Here is a 19197-nt window from a genome sequence, read left to right on the forward strand (position 1 = left end):
GTGATGATAATGATGCTGTTCTTGGTTTCTCTTCAGCAGTTGGACCCACGTTCTCTTTATGGCCGGGAATCCTGACTGAAGGCTTACGGTATTCTTTGTCTCACTTCATGTGAAAGTGATACCGTGATGGACATAGAGGATGTGCTGGGCATTGCTGAAGGAGATTCATCGACAGATGGTTTTGGGGATCTCCTCCTCTTGCTAGAATATATCCTCTGCAAAAGTCTATAAAGGTAATTGAAAAGTAAATTAAAAAACATGGATATGACACTTTTTTTTCTCAAAAACATGGATATGGACACAATACATTGATCTTATTATAATCGTGATTATAAACCTGTCACGGGCGCAAATACAGACTTAAAAAACTACATATTGATGACATTATTTAACATTATATTTGTAATAATTTTACATTTTAAGGCTGGTTTCATATGTTAATACTAATCAATTAGCAACATATGTGGGCTGTGATCATCTCTCCCCAACTATATGATCAAGGAGAAGCTGATCTGCGTTATATAACTGTGACCTCTGACCTCTCATAGCTGTCTTGCATGTGCATGAATAAAACTGAATAATCAGATCATATACAGTATTTGTATTTTTTAAGAAAACATGCAGGTTATGAAGGCACGTTTTCTTTAAAAATCACCAAAATCACACAGTTCATCACAGCCCGAAACTGTAAAAACAGAAATAATCATTGGATTTTCAAATATCTGATGGTCCTTGGACATATCATGTGCAAAGAACACGTCCATCAGAAAAGCAAACAAACAAAAAATCTAAGCTTAAAATACTATTATATTGATTAATTGTTCATCAGAATCAATTCAGTCTAAAATCTGGCCCAAAATAAAACATTTGCACTGATCAACTCCACCAATTTTGTCCTCATCTTTTAACTTCAAAATATCAAAGGGTACGTTTTTAAAACTGTATTTTCAGTCAATCATCTAGGAAGGGTCAAGGTAATTTTTTGAGCTCCGGAAAGGGGCAGAAAAAAGAAAGAAAAGTCACACTCCAGCCGCGCCCCTCTGATAAATAAAGAACAGTCCCGAATAAGGACACAGCCACTGAAACCTGGCATCCCTTTAATGCCTTCAGGTGCTGTCGGAAACATTCACTCCTTCTAAGCAGAAACCTTGAAAATGTAAGTAGTACGGGATCACACCCAACAGTGCTAACTATCTTCTTCTAACATCAAAAGATAAATAAACACGCATTACTGGAATCATCTTTGTGTGATATTGGTGGGGTTATTTCAGCTTCTGACGTAGTTTTTGATTTCTGCTTTGAAAGCATGCCGTTTCAAACCTCACTGGCGTACAAAGATCAAGCAAGATTAAATTAAAAGGCCTTAAATATAAAAACACCACCAGGGCAGCGTTTCTATTTATAGCTAATGTGCGATAAGTCAAAGAGCCAACACGCCTTGCTAAAGTCTGAGGTTACGAGGAGCTCAAAAGGCAGCATCAGCTGGGTTCAAACCAGATGGAGGCTGGACATCAGCGGGCTGCTCTGCCTTCTGCTGCCGCTGCTGAGCTGCTGCTGTCTAACAACACGGAGAGCACGGGGAGCTGTCGGCGTCATACAACGCCGGCTCACCGCGAGAAAAGTCGGTAACGGTATCCGAAAGGTAAAGTCTGTCATGAGTTAGCGTTAACGGGTAGTTTCGCCGACGGGCAAAGACCCGCATGTTAGCTAAATGAAGTTTGACAGGCTAGCGTCAGCTTTAGCTATCTTCAAGTAGCTAGCTCCGGCTACAAGTGCTGCCACTAGCAGCTCGGTTGTGTCCGCGGCAGCTTGTAGGAGCCGTTAGCCCTTTGAAGTTAAATAGCCATCTGGCAAAAAGGCGTTAGCTAGCGTCAGGCTACTTCTTCAGCTGCCAGCCGGTAACTAGCGAGATAACGTCAAAGGCAGCGAGCATGTCTCCACGCTCTCTTCGCTCACTTGGTTTTAGAAATGGCATTTACTCTTTAATTAGCCATTAAAGCTAGCAATGCGTACTATATTATATCCGAGTAACGTTAGCTTGCCACGGGATTATTGCACTCTGTGGTACAACTGTGCCCTGCCCAGCAGCGTCACTCAGCATTTCGCATAATGAGTGATCATTATGCTAAGGTCAAGATTCAAGACGAGCAAATGAAATCGTTTGGCGAGGACGCGGAGAAGAAGGGTGTGGACGCTGAGGAGCAGGTGCCAGTGTGTTCCCCCCCTGCTTCTGTCTCACCGGACCCTCCCAGCATCACCACAGCCGGCAGAGATGCGTCAAACACCTCCGTCAGTTGTAAACATAGAGGTAAAAGTCGGAGTAAACTGGGGAAGGATGACAAGAACTCCTGTGGTAAAGATGTGTCATTAGTTTCTGGTCATGTTGGGAAAAATTTGAACAGACTGGGACATGAGCGGATACTTCAAATCAAGGGAACTGGAAAGATATTGCAAGGGAAGTCAGAGACTAATGGGAACTATGTGACCATCCAACCACCCAAAAATGTTCAAGAAACACGCCGAGAGGATGGATTCAAACTTGCAAGGAAGAGAAGACCAGTGACGGTGGATACCTCGAAAGCCAAAACCTCTTTGGAGGCACTGAAGATTAGCATCAAGCAGCTGAAATGGAAAGAGGTATGCTACATACGTTTTCTAACGTCTTCTGTTGATGTTTGCCATTCACACATGTGCTGTTCAGTAGGGGTCGACAGATTATCGACCTGGCCGATTATCAGAGCCGATATTTGGCATTTTGCTGATTATCTGTAAAGGTATTTCATTTAATTTTTTTTTATTGTAATGATGATTACATTAATTAATGACAAAATGTGTGTATTATACTCAATCAAGACCAGGGAAGGCAGTCTGCAATACATGCAAAGAAATTGTTAGCATGGGAGCAACTTTTACTTTGTATAACCCTTAAGGCCAGATGTGTTTTTTTAGTGCAATTAAAACACACATACGTTTTTTTCGAACCTGTAGCCAGACAATGCAAGCGCTCTCTCCAGCAAGCTTAATTTTGCCAAGCAAAATTGCGGCTTTTATTTTTTCGAATCAAGGTCGATGAGTGCACATTCGACCAATCAAATTCCTTCTTCTTGTCACACTCAAAACATTCAATATGGTGGACCGCTTGATAGTCTTTATTTCACAAAACCCAGTTTTCTACAATAAAAAGGAGAAACACGATAAAGACAACAACTTCAAAGGCAATGTTTGGAAGAAAATGGCGTCGGAGTTACAGTATGAGGATGTGTTGTGTGTATATTCAGGATTCTACAAATGTTATGTTAAACAGTCTTTGTTAAAACCTGTTGTTAAAAAAGAAGGGAGAGGTGAAGGGTGGTCAGCAGGTGGCAAGAAGAAGAGATGGAAGTTTATGGAGACAATGGCTTTCTTAGATCAGTCTGCGGCTTTCAGGAGGAAGGCTAAATATCCTTAAACATGATTATAAAAATAATTGCTTGAATACTAGAAGTGCTGTAAGTGATCATAGCAAAGGAAGCTAGAGAAGCAGAGCGAGAGAAGGAGAGAGCACTGCAGAGGAATGACACCACTCCGTTTCTTTTAAGCTTGGCATCTGTGGGAAGACGCCTGCCCCCAGAAAGGCAATCATGTATCAAGCTGAAGATGCAGGACTTGTGACATGTGAGGCAGAGTTTGGATCTTTGTATTATCAGCAAAATCAAAATTTTACTTTCCTGTAGATATGTTGCCATATTTAAAACTCGAGCATTTCATATTTATTGTTCAAATTCATTCTTCTAATTTATTGTTTTAATTTATTGTCCTAATTTATTAATTTATAAAAATTAATTTATTAAATGAAATCTGAGTTTAATAGTAACCTGTTTGCATTTGACTGAATAACAAATGGTAAGGCAAGGCACATGGCTTATTATTTGGTATTCACACAGGAGTTAAGCCATACTGTACAAAAAGCCATACTGTTTTTATAGTATTTAAATATTTAAAACTGGAATGAACATTACATGAATGGATTAGTGTAAACGCAAATTGCTATAGGCAGCAGAACCACGGTGTACATGGGCATATAGCTAGGGAACTTCTCTGGCTCCCTGAAGTTGCTCCTCTGCCTCTTCAGCCTTGGAGCTAGCTGTTGCAGCAGTAATCCAAACTGTCCGACAGACATCCTGAAGTAGGTTTTGAAGCGGCTGTGGTTCAGTTTCAGCTCCTGTACCAAACAATGAAACTCACCAAGTTCTCTGCTCTTTTCCAGAATGAAATGTACCCATTTCATTTGTTTTTGTGTCTTGTTATTAAGTAGAATAAGCACCTGGTCATCATCACTTGATGTCGAGTCCATTTTGATTTCCGCAGCGCAATTGTTTTTTTAGAATTTGAATAATTTATTTCAAAATCGCGTCGCCCCTGATGTGAATAGACAGGCATTTCAAAATTCACCTCCGAATTATGCAAAATTTTATGCTGTTTATTGGCGTCGCCCCCGGTATGCAAAGGCCCTCGGTGAGCTGTTTGTATTTTCACTTGACTTGCTGTATATGATCTTGAAAGTTTCAGTTTTGATGAAACATTTGTTATAGGAATTTCAACAAAGTTTTGTGTTGGAGTTTATATTCCAAATTCAAAATTTTGACAGAAATATTTTCATTGTTATTGTAAATGCATATTAGTTCCAAATATTCGTTATCAGTCTCATTAAGTACTAAAAATCTGTATTGCTCTCGACCTTGGAAAACCAATGTCGGTCGACCCCTACTGTGCAGGTTTTATTCCTATGAAACACAAGGATGCTGGTTTAACAAAGCGGTGTACTTGATCCAGAGAGGATCACTGACAGCAGCTGCTCAGTCCATCAGTGTTTCATTGGGATGACAACCAACTTAGGTGTTTGTCACGAATGTGCACGCATGAAAACCTCTGTCTTACCTCTGTTCTCCCACTATAGTGTGTGCCGTTGAGAGCCATGTTTGCAAAGACAGGCCAGGGGATGTAGTGAGCTCAGTTTGGGTTCAATCAACAATCAATAACTTTACTTGTCCTGAGTGGTCTAGTCAGTTGTGCAGCAGAGAGATGCATACATTTAGGACACATAATACAAAACTAAGACAAAAAAACCCAATATCTATAATAAAATATAATAAAAATAATATAAAGAGTTAAAGTATTCTACCAGGCTGAAGTTGCTCTTTATGTTGAAAGACCTAGAACAAAAGTCAGACTGCAAATTTCCCAACCATTTTAAGGATATCAATCTGCACAGCACAACTGTGAACTGAAATAACATTTGCTGGACATTTAACAGTCATTAAAAGACAATAGAACCTTAACTGCTGCAGTTCATAAAAATTACTGTAATGGACTATCAAGACAGGGTTCAAATCAATCTAATAATGATTACATCAGCCATCTCCCACTGGAAAAACCTATTCTGTCTGAGTGGGGCTTCAGATTAGATTATATAATAGTCTGCCAACTTCTGAAATTGTATGAGAGGCAGTGTCACTGACTAAATGTAAACTGCAAAGCTTTTCACAGGTTGTAACTGAAATTTAAGTCTGTGTTACGTTCTGCGAGAACTTAAATCTTCCTTTGGTTTGTGCTATATTTTAGTGGTTGGAATCTCTTGGTACCTTATGATTCGATACAATTCCGATTCAGAGGACTACGATACAATTTATAAAACGATTATGGATTTTTTTTTCTATACATGATTTATTGTTTTCCAACTGTATGACTACATGCTTCTTATAAATCCTAGCATATTTGTAATCATACATAATTAAAATAAACATATGAATTTACTCTCATTGTCTCTGATTAGTAAAATGGAGTGGTGCAGCAAGGTTTATCTCAAGGCCAACACAGAAGTAAACATTGCCTTTAGTCCCTTGCGAAAAAGCCAATCAGATTTTTCCATTGGATTTTGGGTCATTGCAGAAAATAAGCTCTGTGGCGAACAATTGTTTATGATACTTGCATGTTTTGTTCAGCAAGATAATCTTCAGAAATGAATACTACTTTCAGGATTTTTAAAGCCTAAATGTAATCGCCGGAAGTAAAAAGCTAATGTAAGATTATAATCGAACTACGCAACAATTGCGTTACCAAAGTGTGGTCACTTTCCTGTCAGTATCTAAGTATGTTTTAAGCAGCAAAATCCCCTTAAATTTTGACGAGACTGAGTCTTTGCCATATCTTTCTCTATTATCTTGATATTACTTTATATTTTCTCTGAGGGCTCTTGGATCAGGGAAGTTGTTTTTGGACAATTGTCTAGCAGGCTAAAAGTCAAGCTATGCAGTCACTTTTTATGTTAATATGGACATGACTTGCATAATATGGGCAACATTTGCATATATCTGTATAATTATTTAGAATTTTCTGAATTGGTATTATAAAGTAAGTTGAAAATGAGTCAACAATCGAGAAAATAATCTACAGATTAATCAGTGGTGAAAATATTGTTAGTTGCAACTCTAATTGAGATTTATGATGACTTGCTCTCTTTTCCTATTGATTATTTATTTCAAGTATCCCTATCAATGTTTGAAGAAGTCATTGATTGAAAACTTGGCACATTAATAATTAGTCAACACGATCAACTTCAACCGAGCTGCAACTTGACAATGCCAGTTTGCATGCCTGTGATGTCTAAAGTTACAGAGGATGGACGTGGATGAAAGTTGTTCTAAATATAAAGTAACAACTTAAAACATTTATGAGTGCGCTAATTGATCCAGTTCGTCTTTCTCTGAGCCACAAACACCATCTGCTCAGTTTGAATGTGATGTAATTAATACCTGCTATCAGCCATTATTAACACGGTCTGCATTATGCATGAGAAGTTTAAAAGGGCATCGCAAGGGTGGGTGAAGTTAAGACTCTACTTATCACCTGTGACCACACAGTGACACTCAAACCCTTCTCAGTCATCTATCAGTAGTAGGCAGAAGGCCTATACATTACCACACTTTGTCTTCACCGTACACCCCCAACAAAGTCAAGGGCGCTATAGATCCTGTGCCATTTCGACAGTATCTGTCGGCGTCTTTGAAGGGTTTGAAACTTAAGTCGTTGTGCTCTATTTGTCAATTATGAAATTAAAATTGATTGGTAAAAATCCCTTTAATGAGTTGTAACGCATGTTGCACTTAGTGGGTTTGCAACATGTAGATACAATTTAGGGAAGTTTATGATGACATTTTTGGGGTCTGACATTTGGCTCTAAGGTCATCCAAATTACTATGTCTCTACATCTGCAGCATTTTCTGGCCGGAGAGACAGCTGTCAACTGACTTTGAACATATGGCATTCTCTCACACACTGGAAAATGATTAGCCTTAAAACTGATTGGTAAAAATCCCTTTAATGAGTTATAACACATGTCGCACTTTATTGATTTACAACACATAGATACAAATTGGTAAAAAATCCCTTAAATGAGCTATAACACATGTCGCACTTAGTGGGTTTACAACACATAGATACAATTTAGGAAAGTTGATGAGGACATTTTTAATGACTGACATTTGGCTTTAAGGTCATCCAAATTACTATGTCTCTACATCTGCAGTATTTTCTGGCCTGAGAGACAGCTGTCAACTGATTTTGAACATATGGCATTCTCTCACACACTGGGAAATGATTAGCCTTAAGCGCCTCTAATCCAATAGACTTTCTAGTCCTCTTTGAGGCAGAGAGAGAATGGCAAGCCAGAGGGTCTAAGTGACAGCATCAAAAAATAAGACTTTTAACCATGCATTTAATCATGGGCTTGGTATTTTGATTAGGATTCTACAGACTAAGCTGACATTTTAAAAGGCCTGCCACCTGAAGGCAACCTTGGAGCCTCTTAAGTATGACTGAAATTATAAACGCTATTTACTGGAGGCATGACAGATGTGCTACAACTTGGAATATCCTACGTATGACTACATTTTTGCTGCATTAGCTAAAATGGAATACATTGTGCTTTGGCTGAGCTTCAGTGAGCAAAGTATACATTCACAAAGTGTCACAGAAAGAGAACTTGGCTTTAACTTGGCTTGACCATTTATATTTCAGTTACTTCCCTTGTTACTTTGAATTTGTGAGGAAACCTTTGTTTTTCTCGCATGCCACCACGTTGAAGAAAGAACCCCAAAAAACAGAAAATTCTTGATAAATTGAAGTAATTGGGAGCCGTGTGTAACAACAGCAAAACTTGTTTTTACAAACTCTGACACAAATCTTGCAGTATAATCCAAGTCTCATTTATCCAGTGGTATGCTCAGCAGGGCTGGGTTAAAAAATCAATTCATCAATGCATTGCAATATGCTCTTTGCCAATTCAGTATCGCTTCAGAAAATCCTGGAATTGATTATTTCCGTTGTAGTGCTGCCCCACTCCCGTGGGGGCAGTGTGAGTGCTGCCAGAGTGTGATTGGCGTTCAGAGGCCCCACTTGACCCCCAAACAACGTCTGTTGTTTATTAATTTAAATGCCGACAGTGACACGAGGTAGCAGTGTGTTAAAATCAGCACAGACAACATTAAAACCCAACGTTTGGATACACAAAGTCGATAGTAGTTACATCGTGTGTGAGCCTCATGAGTCAGTGTTAAAACACTGCAATAATATATCGAACCTATGTTGCCGTTTGAGCCGACACCACGCAGATGTTTTGCGACCTGTTGCTAACGCTAAAGCTGTGGATGACACACAAATGCAGGTTGACAAATCCTGCATAAATGTTTATTACTTTTGTTAAGTTCGGCTCAGGCAGAGACGTGCACTGTTCTGTACTTTAAATGTATTTTAGTTTTAATTTTTATTGAATAAAGAATAATATAATGTATTGTATTCAAATGAATTATCTGGGTATTTCTGACATCAACACACCTAACTGAATCAATATCGAAGCAACTGGATCAGTATCGAATCGAATCGAATCGTGGCTCCAAGAATTGAAATTGATTTGAATTGTGAGGTTCTTGACAATACTCAGCCCTAATGCTCAGTACTTCCCAAACAGACAGCCCTTTCTGACATGGAGCTGGACAAGAAGTGAAACTTACCTATGCTGTCTTTAAAGCTAGACTCCATTAACAAAAGCAGTAATTTTACCTCGAGGATCATGGGAGCTGCCCACTGCCTTGATCAGATAGTTTGTATGTTATTGTGAGACTTTGGTGAATCTGAACTAACTCTTTGAGACACCAAAGTCACCCAAACACACAACGAAATTAACTCATCAAGGCACCGGTAGATCAGCAGCTCCTGTCGTCAGCTAGTTAAAAGTACGGTTTTTGTCAATGGAGTCTAGTTTAAAAGAGAGCATAGATAAGTTTCACTTTAAGTGCAGTTCCCCCTACGTACTACTGGATAAATGAGACTTGGGTTATACTGCACGAGTTGTATTTGAATTTGTAAGTGGGTGTTTTAATTTAGTTTTGCTGTTGTTAAATGTGGACCCCTATGACTTCAGTTCATCAGGAATTTTCTCTGTTCTTGGATTCTACATTTACCGGAATCATGCAGGTAAAACAGAATATTCTTCACCAGTTCAACATAAGATGGGGTGAATAACTGATTGACAAAATGGTCATTTTGGGGTTAAAGTATTCCTTGCAGTCCACAGCAATGGGTTGAAAGGGTTCCTATGTGTATCTCCTCATACATAAACAAGATGGCTATTCTTGAGACTGATCCCGAGAAACAACTCAAATTAATTTGACCCCCTTCGCTGATGCGATTAAACAGTTATACGCTGGCATCTGTGTGGCATTATTTATAGCAGGTATTGGCTGTTGAGCAGGGTTTCCCTGGTTCACACGCTCTCATGCTAACTCATTAATGAGATGCGACTCTGTCAGAGATCTCTCTGGCCGGGCAGTGCGATGGGTCTTACGAGAGTAGAATTTAGAAGTGATGACGATATACTGTTGGCTTTCCAGTACAACTTGATACAGAGTCTAATGTAATAAAGTTAAAGACAGACTCCATGACAAGATTCTTCCCTGCTCAATGTTGATGTTTTGAAACTCAGATGTGAGCTCAAGTTTTAATATACTAATGAGCTGGATGGGAATCAGGGAGTGAATTTTTGAAATAAATTATTCAGATGTGTTTTAGCAGGTTATAAGGATGAAGACTGCCTCCACAGACTACTAAAACAATGCAGAAAGACAGCTGAATACATGAACTGAGCAGTTATGTCATGTTACTAACCTGTATGCAGTATAGCAAAAGGTTACTTTTGGAATGTTACAGGTTACAGAACACTAGTTAGCCTGTTTAAAATGTAAAAGTTAATGTAACTGTTTTTAAGTACCACATCAAATTACTTTTCTTATATGACTTATTGTGCCCGCATTAACTTACCTGTAGATCTTTCCTCAGCTTTGACATCAAGCATTTGCATGTTGACAGCATTTTTAGTGCTGGTGGACAACTTTTATTATATTTTAATGTTAGAGCTCTTTTCTGAATTCAGAGGGAGAATTGTTTTGAATTCCAGCTCTGAAAGGCATTTTTGTCCAAAGACGTGTCCCATGTTGAACGGGGCGACAGTTGTAGTTAGTCATGGCAGTCTCCGGTGACTAGAGAGATGTGCCTTGATTAGACATAAAACAGGCGGTGCAAAATCAAGAGAACAAGTCAGAAAAACAATGCTTTAAATTCGAGCGCATAGTGCCCAATGAGTGAAGCCTTTATGAGCCGCCCTACCCCTGTTGCACTCAGAAATATGCCAAAGTAAGTCATTCTTGGATGCTGAAAAAGTGAAAGCAACAGAATGAATATTATATTCTACATGTGAGTTTTTTTTACCAAAAATAATTTATACAGATGTAACCCTTTCATAATTACCCAAGGTTTGATTTATATATATCTGTAATGGATTTAGATATTTTTTTCTCCATAACTGATTTCTTTTACATTTATTATATAATTTAATTATATAACTCTGGTGCATGAAACTAGTTATTCCCCAACACTGCCTCTTTGAATTCTACTCGCTGTTACAGTGCACGACTTTTAGGGATAAACGCAGTCAGAATATTTTGTTATGGTTTTTCTTATTGACATGCAATGAAAGGAAAGAAGTATTTCCCACAGAACTGTTTTTTACATTTATTTATTTTTATTTTATGTTAGAATTAGTGTATGTGTGGCGATGATGATGACAGCAAACTAATGCGTGTCCTTTTGTATCATTCTGTGTCCCCTCTCTACATTTGGAGGTTTTTATGGATCAGCAAATGTAGCACTAGGAGTTGTTTTGAGTAGTTTTTTTTTCTCAGCAGCAGTTTGTGACTCGCAGGGGACAACTGATTTGTCAATCTGTTCAGAACAGAACTTTTAGACCCAGTAGAATTAACGGTTAAGTTTCGCTTTCAATGTGCCTGACGTTCTTCTGCTCCATCTGTGACCAGAGTACACTCTGCGCTCCGAGAGTGGATTGCAATGAATAACCGAACAGCAAATATTTGTCATCAGCACTTCTCATGAACGGTTCAGCCCCAGAAAATAGAAGACCTATTTGAATATGTTTGAAACCCTGAAACAGGTTTAATCTTTCCATTCATAGGAACTGGATTACACCCACTGAAGTTAGACCACATTCACACCCAACCCAGTTAAATGACAGAATACAGTGTTTATACACAGAGAGTCAACCCCTTTTTTGTTACGAAGCTGAAACTTTGTGAGTGGAGATTTGGACAGAGCTCAGGTAGAAAACATCCAGCAACAACAGGGGAAGTGATGCAGCAGCTTGTAGGAGAAATGTAAGTAACAAGTGTCTGTGCTCTAGTCAGGGGTCCAAACACTTGTCAAACTCTGAACATTTTTTATTAAAAAAACTTGTAAGCGTTGAGAAATTTGGACACATTCGTATATGACTCTGTGACTGCAATGTCCTGTCATTTTGACTTCACTGTAGCAACACTTTTGGTGCATAATAGAGCATGAGAGTTTGGACAGGAGTAGAGATGTAGAGGATAAAAGTTGTGCTTTGTGCCAGTAGGATTTTCCAACTCTCTAAATCCTTTTATTGTATCACTTCCTCTCCTTTTTTTCCCAGCTCATCGCAACAGAACACGCACTACCTACCATCTTAAGGCAAGATTATCCCTGCACTCTGGGATCACCAGAAGGACAAACACCCTGCCAGTGTCCTGAGTCATATTAGAAGATTAAGCTTTCTCTCTCACTTACAGATGCAAAAGAAGTGCGGTTTTAATTAATATTCACATAATTCTTTTTTTCCCCTTTATCTCACCCTGTTCCTGTTCTCTTGAATTTCCTTTAGTTCCCTCTGGGAAGACGAGCAGCCTGTGATATCTACTGGCACGGCGTTTCCTTCCATGACAATGAAAATATCGTCTCAGGGCAGGTGAACAAGTTCCCAGGTATTTTATCTCTTTTGCTGCTCTATTTTTCTTCAACCTTCTGTCGACGTAAAGCACCCCACACCAGTGCTTGTTGAACTGTGGGGCTTCATTTCAGCTCGCAGCTTACCATGTGTATTCTGTAATCACAGCAGGAGGGATTTAGTTTAAAGCCTTACTGATCCTCATGGCTTTGATGCTAACCTTTTCATGCCATGGAAATAATCATTACTTTAGAGACTCAAGAGATTATTGTATCAAGAAATGTACATCCTTCTCTACATCACTGGAAGCTACTGGCTTGCATTTATCTTGCAATATATGATATTTATGTCAAATTGACTTGATTCTCCTTACAAGGCCATGTCTGTTTGCCTCCTTTCTAGCTCTTCTAGCTCTTCCCAGTCCAATTTAATTTCCTTGATGACTGCCTATATATGAAGTGCATTCATATGCCAGTCTCTTGCATTTATTGTATCTCTGACATAGTACATTATTGCAGGAATGATTGAAATGCTGAGGAAGATCAACCTGAGTCGGGCAGTGCGGACTATGCAGGAGCTGTTTCCAGAAGAGTATGACTTTTATCCCCGTTCCTGGATCCTGCCTGAGGAGTGCCAGATGTTTTCCACACAGGTATAGTTGCCCTAACATAGGTGCTACAATACTGGACATGATATGTCCAGTAGATTTTATTTGAATTAAATGAAATAACTACAGTAGTGCTACAGTATTTCTGTGCAAATGTTGGTTACCATGGCAGTGTTCCCGCAGACCCTTAAAAAGCATTGAAAGGCATTGAATTCAATAATCTAAAAATAAGGCTTTATTTGGTATTAAATTGACCTAAATTAATCTTTCAAAAGTCTTAAAAATGCTCAGACATAGGTAGGATTTTATTAACTAATTTCTGATGTTGCATTGTAAAATCTCAAAATAAGTGATAAGCTCTTTTATTTATTTATTTTTTTCATAAAATGACTTTTAAGAATCCTTTTCTTAATATAGCCATGATGAGAAGCCAAGCAGCGGAATGTTACATTCAGATTGATTAAAATTTGTCCAGAAAACAGGCCAGACACGCCAGATATTTCACACTTTTATTGGTAAACTAACTAGAAACCTTTATGACAATTTTTGGCAAAATTAAATTGTCCTTGTTCAATTTTGGTTATTAGAAAATTAATCTTAAACTTCATATCGAGAGTGATTAAAAATCTTAAAACGTCTTAAATCCAACTCGCCTCAAGCTTTAGGATCCCTGCTATGGGCCTATTTAAACGATCTATAGTGCCAGATCTATCTAAGTGCACGATGCAAATGCATTCAGGTCTTGTCCTACTCCACTTTTGCGTGTGAAATGACACGTGATCTGGGCGCAAAGTAAAACGCAATAGGCATAGGTTGTATTTAGGAACATAATTAATCCTAGTTGTGTTTTGAGCATAACATGATTTCACCCAAAAAAAGTGTCATCTCCCATTCCCTTTAAACAGCACATTGCTATTTACATTACAGATTTGGCAAATTGGCCCAGCGAGTGGTTTTCTGCTTTGAGTAACTCAGTAAGAGCAGTAATGTCACTGCCGCAAATATTGTTGGACATTTAAGCAGTAAAACTAAAAGCTGTAGTTGTAAACTCGACAGAGGCAGCAGAGCTTAACTTTTCACCTCTGAAATAATAAATGAAGTTACTCTGCTCCTCAGCACATCTTTCTTCTTCTTGAAAAGTCGGACAGCAGCTCTGCAGCTCTGCAGCTCTGCTCTAACCTCTGCTGTATTCATATTTTAGAAAATGTATTAGATATTACTGATACTGTATGTATTACTTTACCCACTCGTGACCCACTGCACGCCCTTGTGTGTGCAACAAGTAGAGTGTGTGCGTGTTGTGAATCCATCTCTCTTGGGGCATTAACTGTCTGAAAAATACGCCCTTTAAATAGCTATGACTTTAGAGCAGAGTTTTTGTCGGTCAGTGGGGCTTTCTGCTGCCTTAAAATAGCAATATACCAACAATGCCCCTGACCACACCTCATTTTAAGACCTATACGCCCATGGGCACACAGATGGATGGAAGTACTTAAATTGAACAGGCGCTGGCCTAAAAAAGACAACTGCATCGGTCTGAAACTAGCGATGACAGATGCTGTACAGTGCACTGCTTTGCACTGAGTGGAAAATAGGGCTCTGTGTATTGTCGAAGTGGAAATCAAGAAGATATGCAACTGTTGGAGAAAATGCTGCATTGACTACTGTAGTTCACTAATACAAAAGATTAGAGATAGGCATATGTGTAAAAAAGGACATTATAAAGAGAACAAAAAAAAGTGTTTTTATTTTTCAATCAAACCTTTATTTAACATGGTAAATTGAGGTCAGAAATCTTTTGCAAGGGCTACCGAGCCAAGATGGCAGCACAAGAAGTTGCAGACCAAAAATACAACAATCATGCCACAGATAGACAATACTTAAAGATAAATAACAATACTAAGTCGGCTAAAATAATCTTAAACCGACAATGTAGGTAAAAGAGTCATTTAACATCGAATTTACAGTAGTGTTGACTTCAGCCAGACATATCATCGTCCTTGATTTAAATAAGCCTTTATAGCAGGCATTTTGACTAAATCATTATAAATGGCTTGAGCTGAAAACATAAAGGCCTTCTTTCTTGCGTCTGCTTTTATATTTGGGACAGACGCAGATTAGATTTAGATTTGTATCTACACTGCCAGTGCGCATATTTCTCTGTCCACTGTTATAACTGCTCTCCATGCTGCTCTGCAATAGCCGTGTTCTTAATAATGTGACTTCTTTAAGTCTTGTGTCATGTGCTCGCTTCATTGCTCATGATCCTTCAGGGTAAAAGACAGACTGTAACACATTTATGAATATTACCCTTTATGGTCATCTGGCACTCCTTAACACATGGTTGAATCTTGTAGGAACATCTTGTAAGGAACACACACCGTTGAGAGTGTAGATTGCTGTGACAGGGAGGAAGAGATACGAGGAGATTAAGAGGAAGAGGGACGTCCCTCAGCTGCTTTTTTCCCTGTTTGAATACAGTGGTAAAGCATGTCACAACCAGTTACCAACTGTGCCATTCACCAAAAAAACAAACCTTAAATGAGCTGAAAGCATTTATCTAGATCTGTGTGTTATGTGAATCTATTTCGGAGGAAAATTGATGAGACAAGGAAAGAACCGTTTGAAGTACATGTTTTGTTTTCCACCTGGCCATTTTGGCATGCTTAAAACATTTTCTTAGTTGATGTCATGTCGGTTGTGCAACCGTCTGATTTGTATTCATGTGTAATTTTAGAAATTCTGTGCACTTTATTTAGAAAAATGTCATAATATTTCTCTACCACAGCCTAACTGATTCTGGCAGGCACCTGCTTAATTCCTGATGCAGTGCATGGGCAGATGGTCACTGTTTCATATTTAGAGAAATTACAGTATAGAGCAACAATATATTTTGTCCAGCAGGGGGCAGCAGAGTTTCACTATTTTCATTCCAGTTTAATTTTCAGCTGACAAAACCATTTCTCATTTAGAAAGACAGAAATCACAGACTTTTATTCAAAATGTTCTGTTTGTCACAGTGTCAATGATCAGGCATTTTGACAGTCAGCCCAAATGAGTATTGCATAAACTTTGGCTTTGACTTTGTATGTATAACATGTGGCGTCGGTTTTTTGAAGACAAAGAAATCACACTTGATTGAAAGGAACGATCGAAAGATGTTTTTGTAGCTTGTAGGCAGAGTCAAAGCCAAAGATAATGTATGTCATGTCATGTAGCGTTGCAACAAACCATTATTGCCATTATTGATTAATCTATTTTTCAGATTATTGATGATGTTTGAGATTGATCATTTAGTCTATAAAATATATATATATATATATATATATAAAAATGCTCATTACAGTTTCCCATAGCCCAAAGTGACGTCCTCAACTTTTCTTCTTTTGTCGAAGCAATAGTCCAAAACCCAAAAAAGTTTGATGTACCATCATAAATGATGATTGAAGGCAGCAAATTCTTACATTGAAGAGGCTAGGATGGGCGTATGTTAGACTAATGAATTATTTTAAAAGATTTGGTGATTAATTTTATTATAAAAACTAATTGATTAATTGACTGATTATTGGAGTTCTAGTATCATTAGACTTGTGTAATATGAAGTAGGGGTGTCAACGTTTACAATTTTTTCTACACGTGTAAACGGGACTTCTAACCGACGTGTACCCAGTTACACGATTTATGATCTTTTTCTATCGCAGTTGCACTATATAACCACTAGATGGTTCTGTCTCCATTCAAATACCTCCTAATCTCATTAAATCAAAGCCATTCCAGTAGTTAGTTATCGCACAGAAACGTTTATTCAGCGAACAGAACTTAAAAAGTAGGCAATCCATCTCACCATTTAAGGCTTAGACCTACTTATGACAGAAAGTAAAATGAGTTGAAAATAAAATCATCAATTTTGACAGACAAGAAAACGTACAAGTGAAAGCTGGAAAAGGTTTAACCTTCTTTTTTAATCATTCACATCATCAACTATTGCTCACTTTTGTACAATATATTTTTTTAAGCTCTGCTTGTTCATCGCTTGTTCATCGCTTGTTGCTTGTTGTCCATGCGGCCCCGAGTCAACTTGAAGTGACGCGACACTGGCTGTGGCTGCGTTTTTTTTTAATATCAACGTAACATTGCCACCTGTGCATCTATTATGTATGCGGATAACTGCATTAGTGGGAACATTTAAGTGTATAGTTAGTTAATGTTATTATCTTAAGCTTTCAGGCAACATTATCACCCCTAAAAATACTATTGGTGAGAAATGAACGAGGAGGAGGAGAGGAAAAAATGACGTGTAAACGGTTATTGATTTTTCTGAGCGGTTATGATTTGTTATCCGTGTACCCGTTTACACGTGTAGATGTTGACATCCCTAATATGAAGTTATATTTGAATACTTTTACCTTGTTTATATAGATATAGTTCATCTAGGGGTTACATAAGTGTCTTTAACCATATTGCTCATTAGGAGGTTCAGCGCTTGAATTAACATAGCAACAGTTTTTTGATTTCTTGGGTTAATTTTGGCATCAGAATCTTTGTCACGTTGTTCCTCCTCTCTCCTGCCAATCTGTTTCTGCTGTAAACTGTTACAAAAAGACATTAGCTGTTATTATTATTTAGAAGTTCAGAAGACGAACAGGAATTTTATTTGAGTGTTAATCGCATACATTAGTGCTCAAAAGTTTCAGATCTCTCAGGAAATTTCATGTTGACAACATAAACTCACACTTTTGTTCATTAAATTAAATACATAATGGCTGAAAAATATAGTCAAGAAATTGACAAGGTTAGAAATAATTGATTTTATTTCTTGTAATGGTAATTTTGTCGTTCATATTTTGCTTTTATCAAAGAAACCTCCATTTACAGCAATCAAAGCCTTGCAAAGCTTTGGCATTGTGGCTGTCAATTTGTTGACATAATCTGAAGAAATTTCACCTCATGCTACCTGAAGCAACTCTTAACAAGTTGGATTGTTTTGATAGGAACTTCCAAACAGTCCAGGTGCTCCCACAACAGCTCAGTAGAGTTACGATCTGGTGTCTGTGCTGGCCACTTCATTATAGACAGAATACCAGCTGACTGCTTCCTTCCTAAATAGATCATGCATAGTTTGGAGCTGTGCTCGGGGTCACTGTCCTGTTTCAGGAGGAAATTTGCTTCAGTCAGGTGCCGTCCACAGGGTATGGCACGGACTAGCTAAAAGGAAAGATAGCCTTTCTTCTTCGAGATAGCACGCTCAAACCATCACATTTCCTCCACCATGCTTGACAGATGGCGTCAAGAACTCCTCCAGCATCTTTTCATTCATTCTGAGTCTCACAAATGTTCTTTGTGATTCAGCCACCTCAAACTTGGATTTGTCTGTCTGTGAAGCCTTTTTCAATCCCCCTTTGTCCAGTGTCTGTGAGCTGTTTACCCATCCCTGTCTTTTCCTTTGCTTGGACAGTCTCAGATTTGGCTTTTCTCTTTGCTACTCTGCCTAAAGGGTGAGCATCCTGGAGTTAAGATCAGTGATTTGTACTGGTACTATAAGAAGTAATTATTAATAGTGTATTTATTATAACTGACAACTATAAGGTTGTAACAGATTTAAATAAAACTGTTCAGTTTAGATTTTGTTAACACCTTTTTAAAGCACTATCAGCACATATCTATCAACATCAGATGATTAATGGCAAATGCTTCATCTTTGGAATAGACCTGTGACGATGTCTGATCAGAGACTCATTAAAAAGATATTTAATATGGACATCTCCCATGGTCATCCCTGGGCTGAGGAGTTGAACTCCCGGTTTATTCAAACAGTTTGCCATTTATTTTCCAGAACGGGTTACTCTGTGATATTCAGGAGATTAGGAACAAAATGTTCCTCCTGTAAAGAGAAAAATGGTCTGTGGATATATGGTATAAACCAAAATTATGTACATATTGTCTCATAAGTAACAGCTACTATGTAGAACCTTATTTGAAGTATAATTTAAACAAAAAATGAAGATCCCCTTTTGTTATGTTTAGGAACATGACTGGTAGGTTTAATACCACTCCAGAAGAAGACAGACTTTTTTTGTTGGGTGACAAAAAGACTAAGAATGAGGTTCATTTTTTTTTTTTTATTGTTGTACATAGGAAAGATATAAGGGATGTACATGACCTCCATTTATTTTGATTTCTTTTGGGTAGATGAAATTAAAATTTGATTTATGTTTTAGAAGGAAAACCTTTTTTGTGGCAGAGT

The 19197-nt window shown here is 38.1% G+C and overlaps 1 protein-coding gene across 1 annotated transcript in view; it reads left to right on the forward strand.

The window, feature by feature from the left end:
• The first annotated feature begins 1491 nt into the window (after positions 1-1491).
• ttll11 (tubulin tyrosine ligase-like family, member 11) overlaps positions 1492-19197 on the forward strand; it is a 39503-nt gene continuing 21797 nt past the window's right edge. Inside the window, exons 1-3 of the mRNA XM_042509191.2 lie at positions 1492-2637; positions 12284-12383; positions 12865-12998. Of these exons, the coding sequence (XP_042365125.1) occupies positions 2110-2637; positions 12284-12383; positions 12865-12998 (762 nt within the window). The 5' untranslated portion in view covers positions 1492-2109. The remainder of the gene's footprint in view (positions 2638-12283; positions 12384-12864; positions 12999-19197) is intronic.

This window comes from Plectropomus leopardus, chromosome 20, assembly GCF_026936395.1.
Source record: "Plectropomus leopardus strain MGB_pleo_1.0 chromosome 20, ASM2693639v1, whole genome shotgun sequence".
NCBI classification, from domain to species: Eukaryota; Metazoa; Chordata; class Actinopteri; order Perciformes; family Serranidae; genus Plectropomus; species Plectropomus leopardus.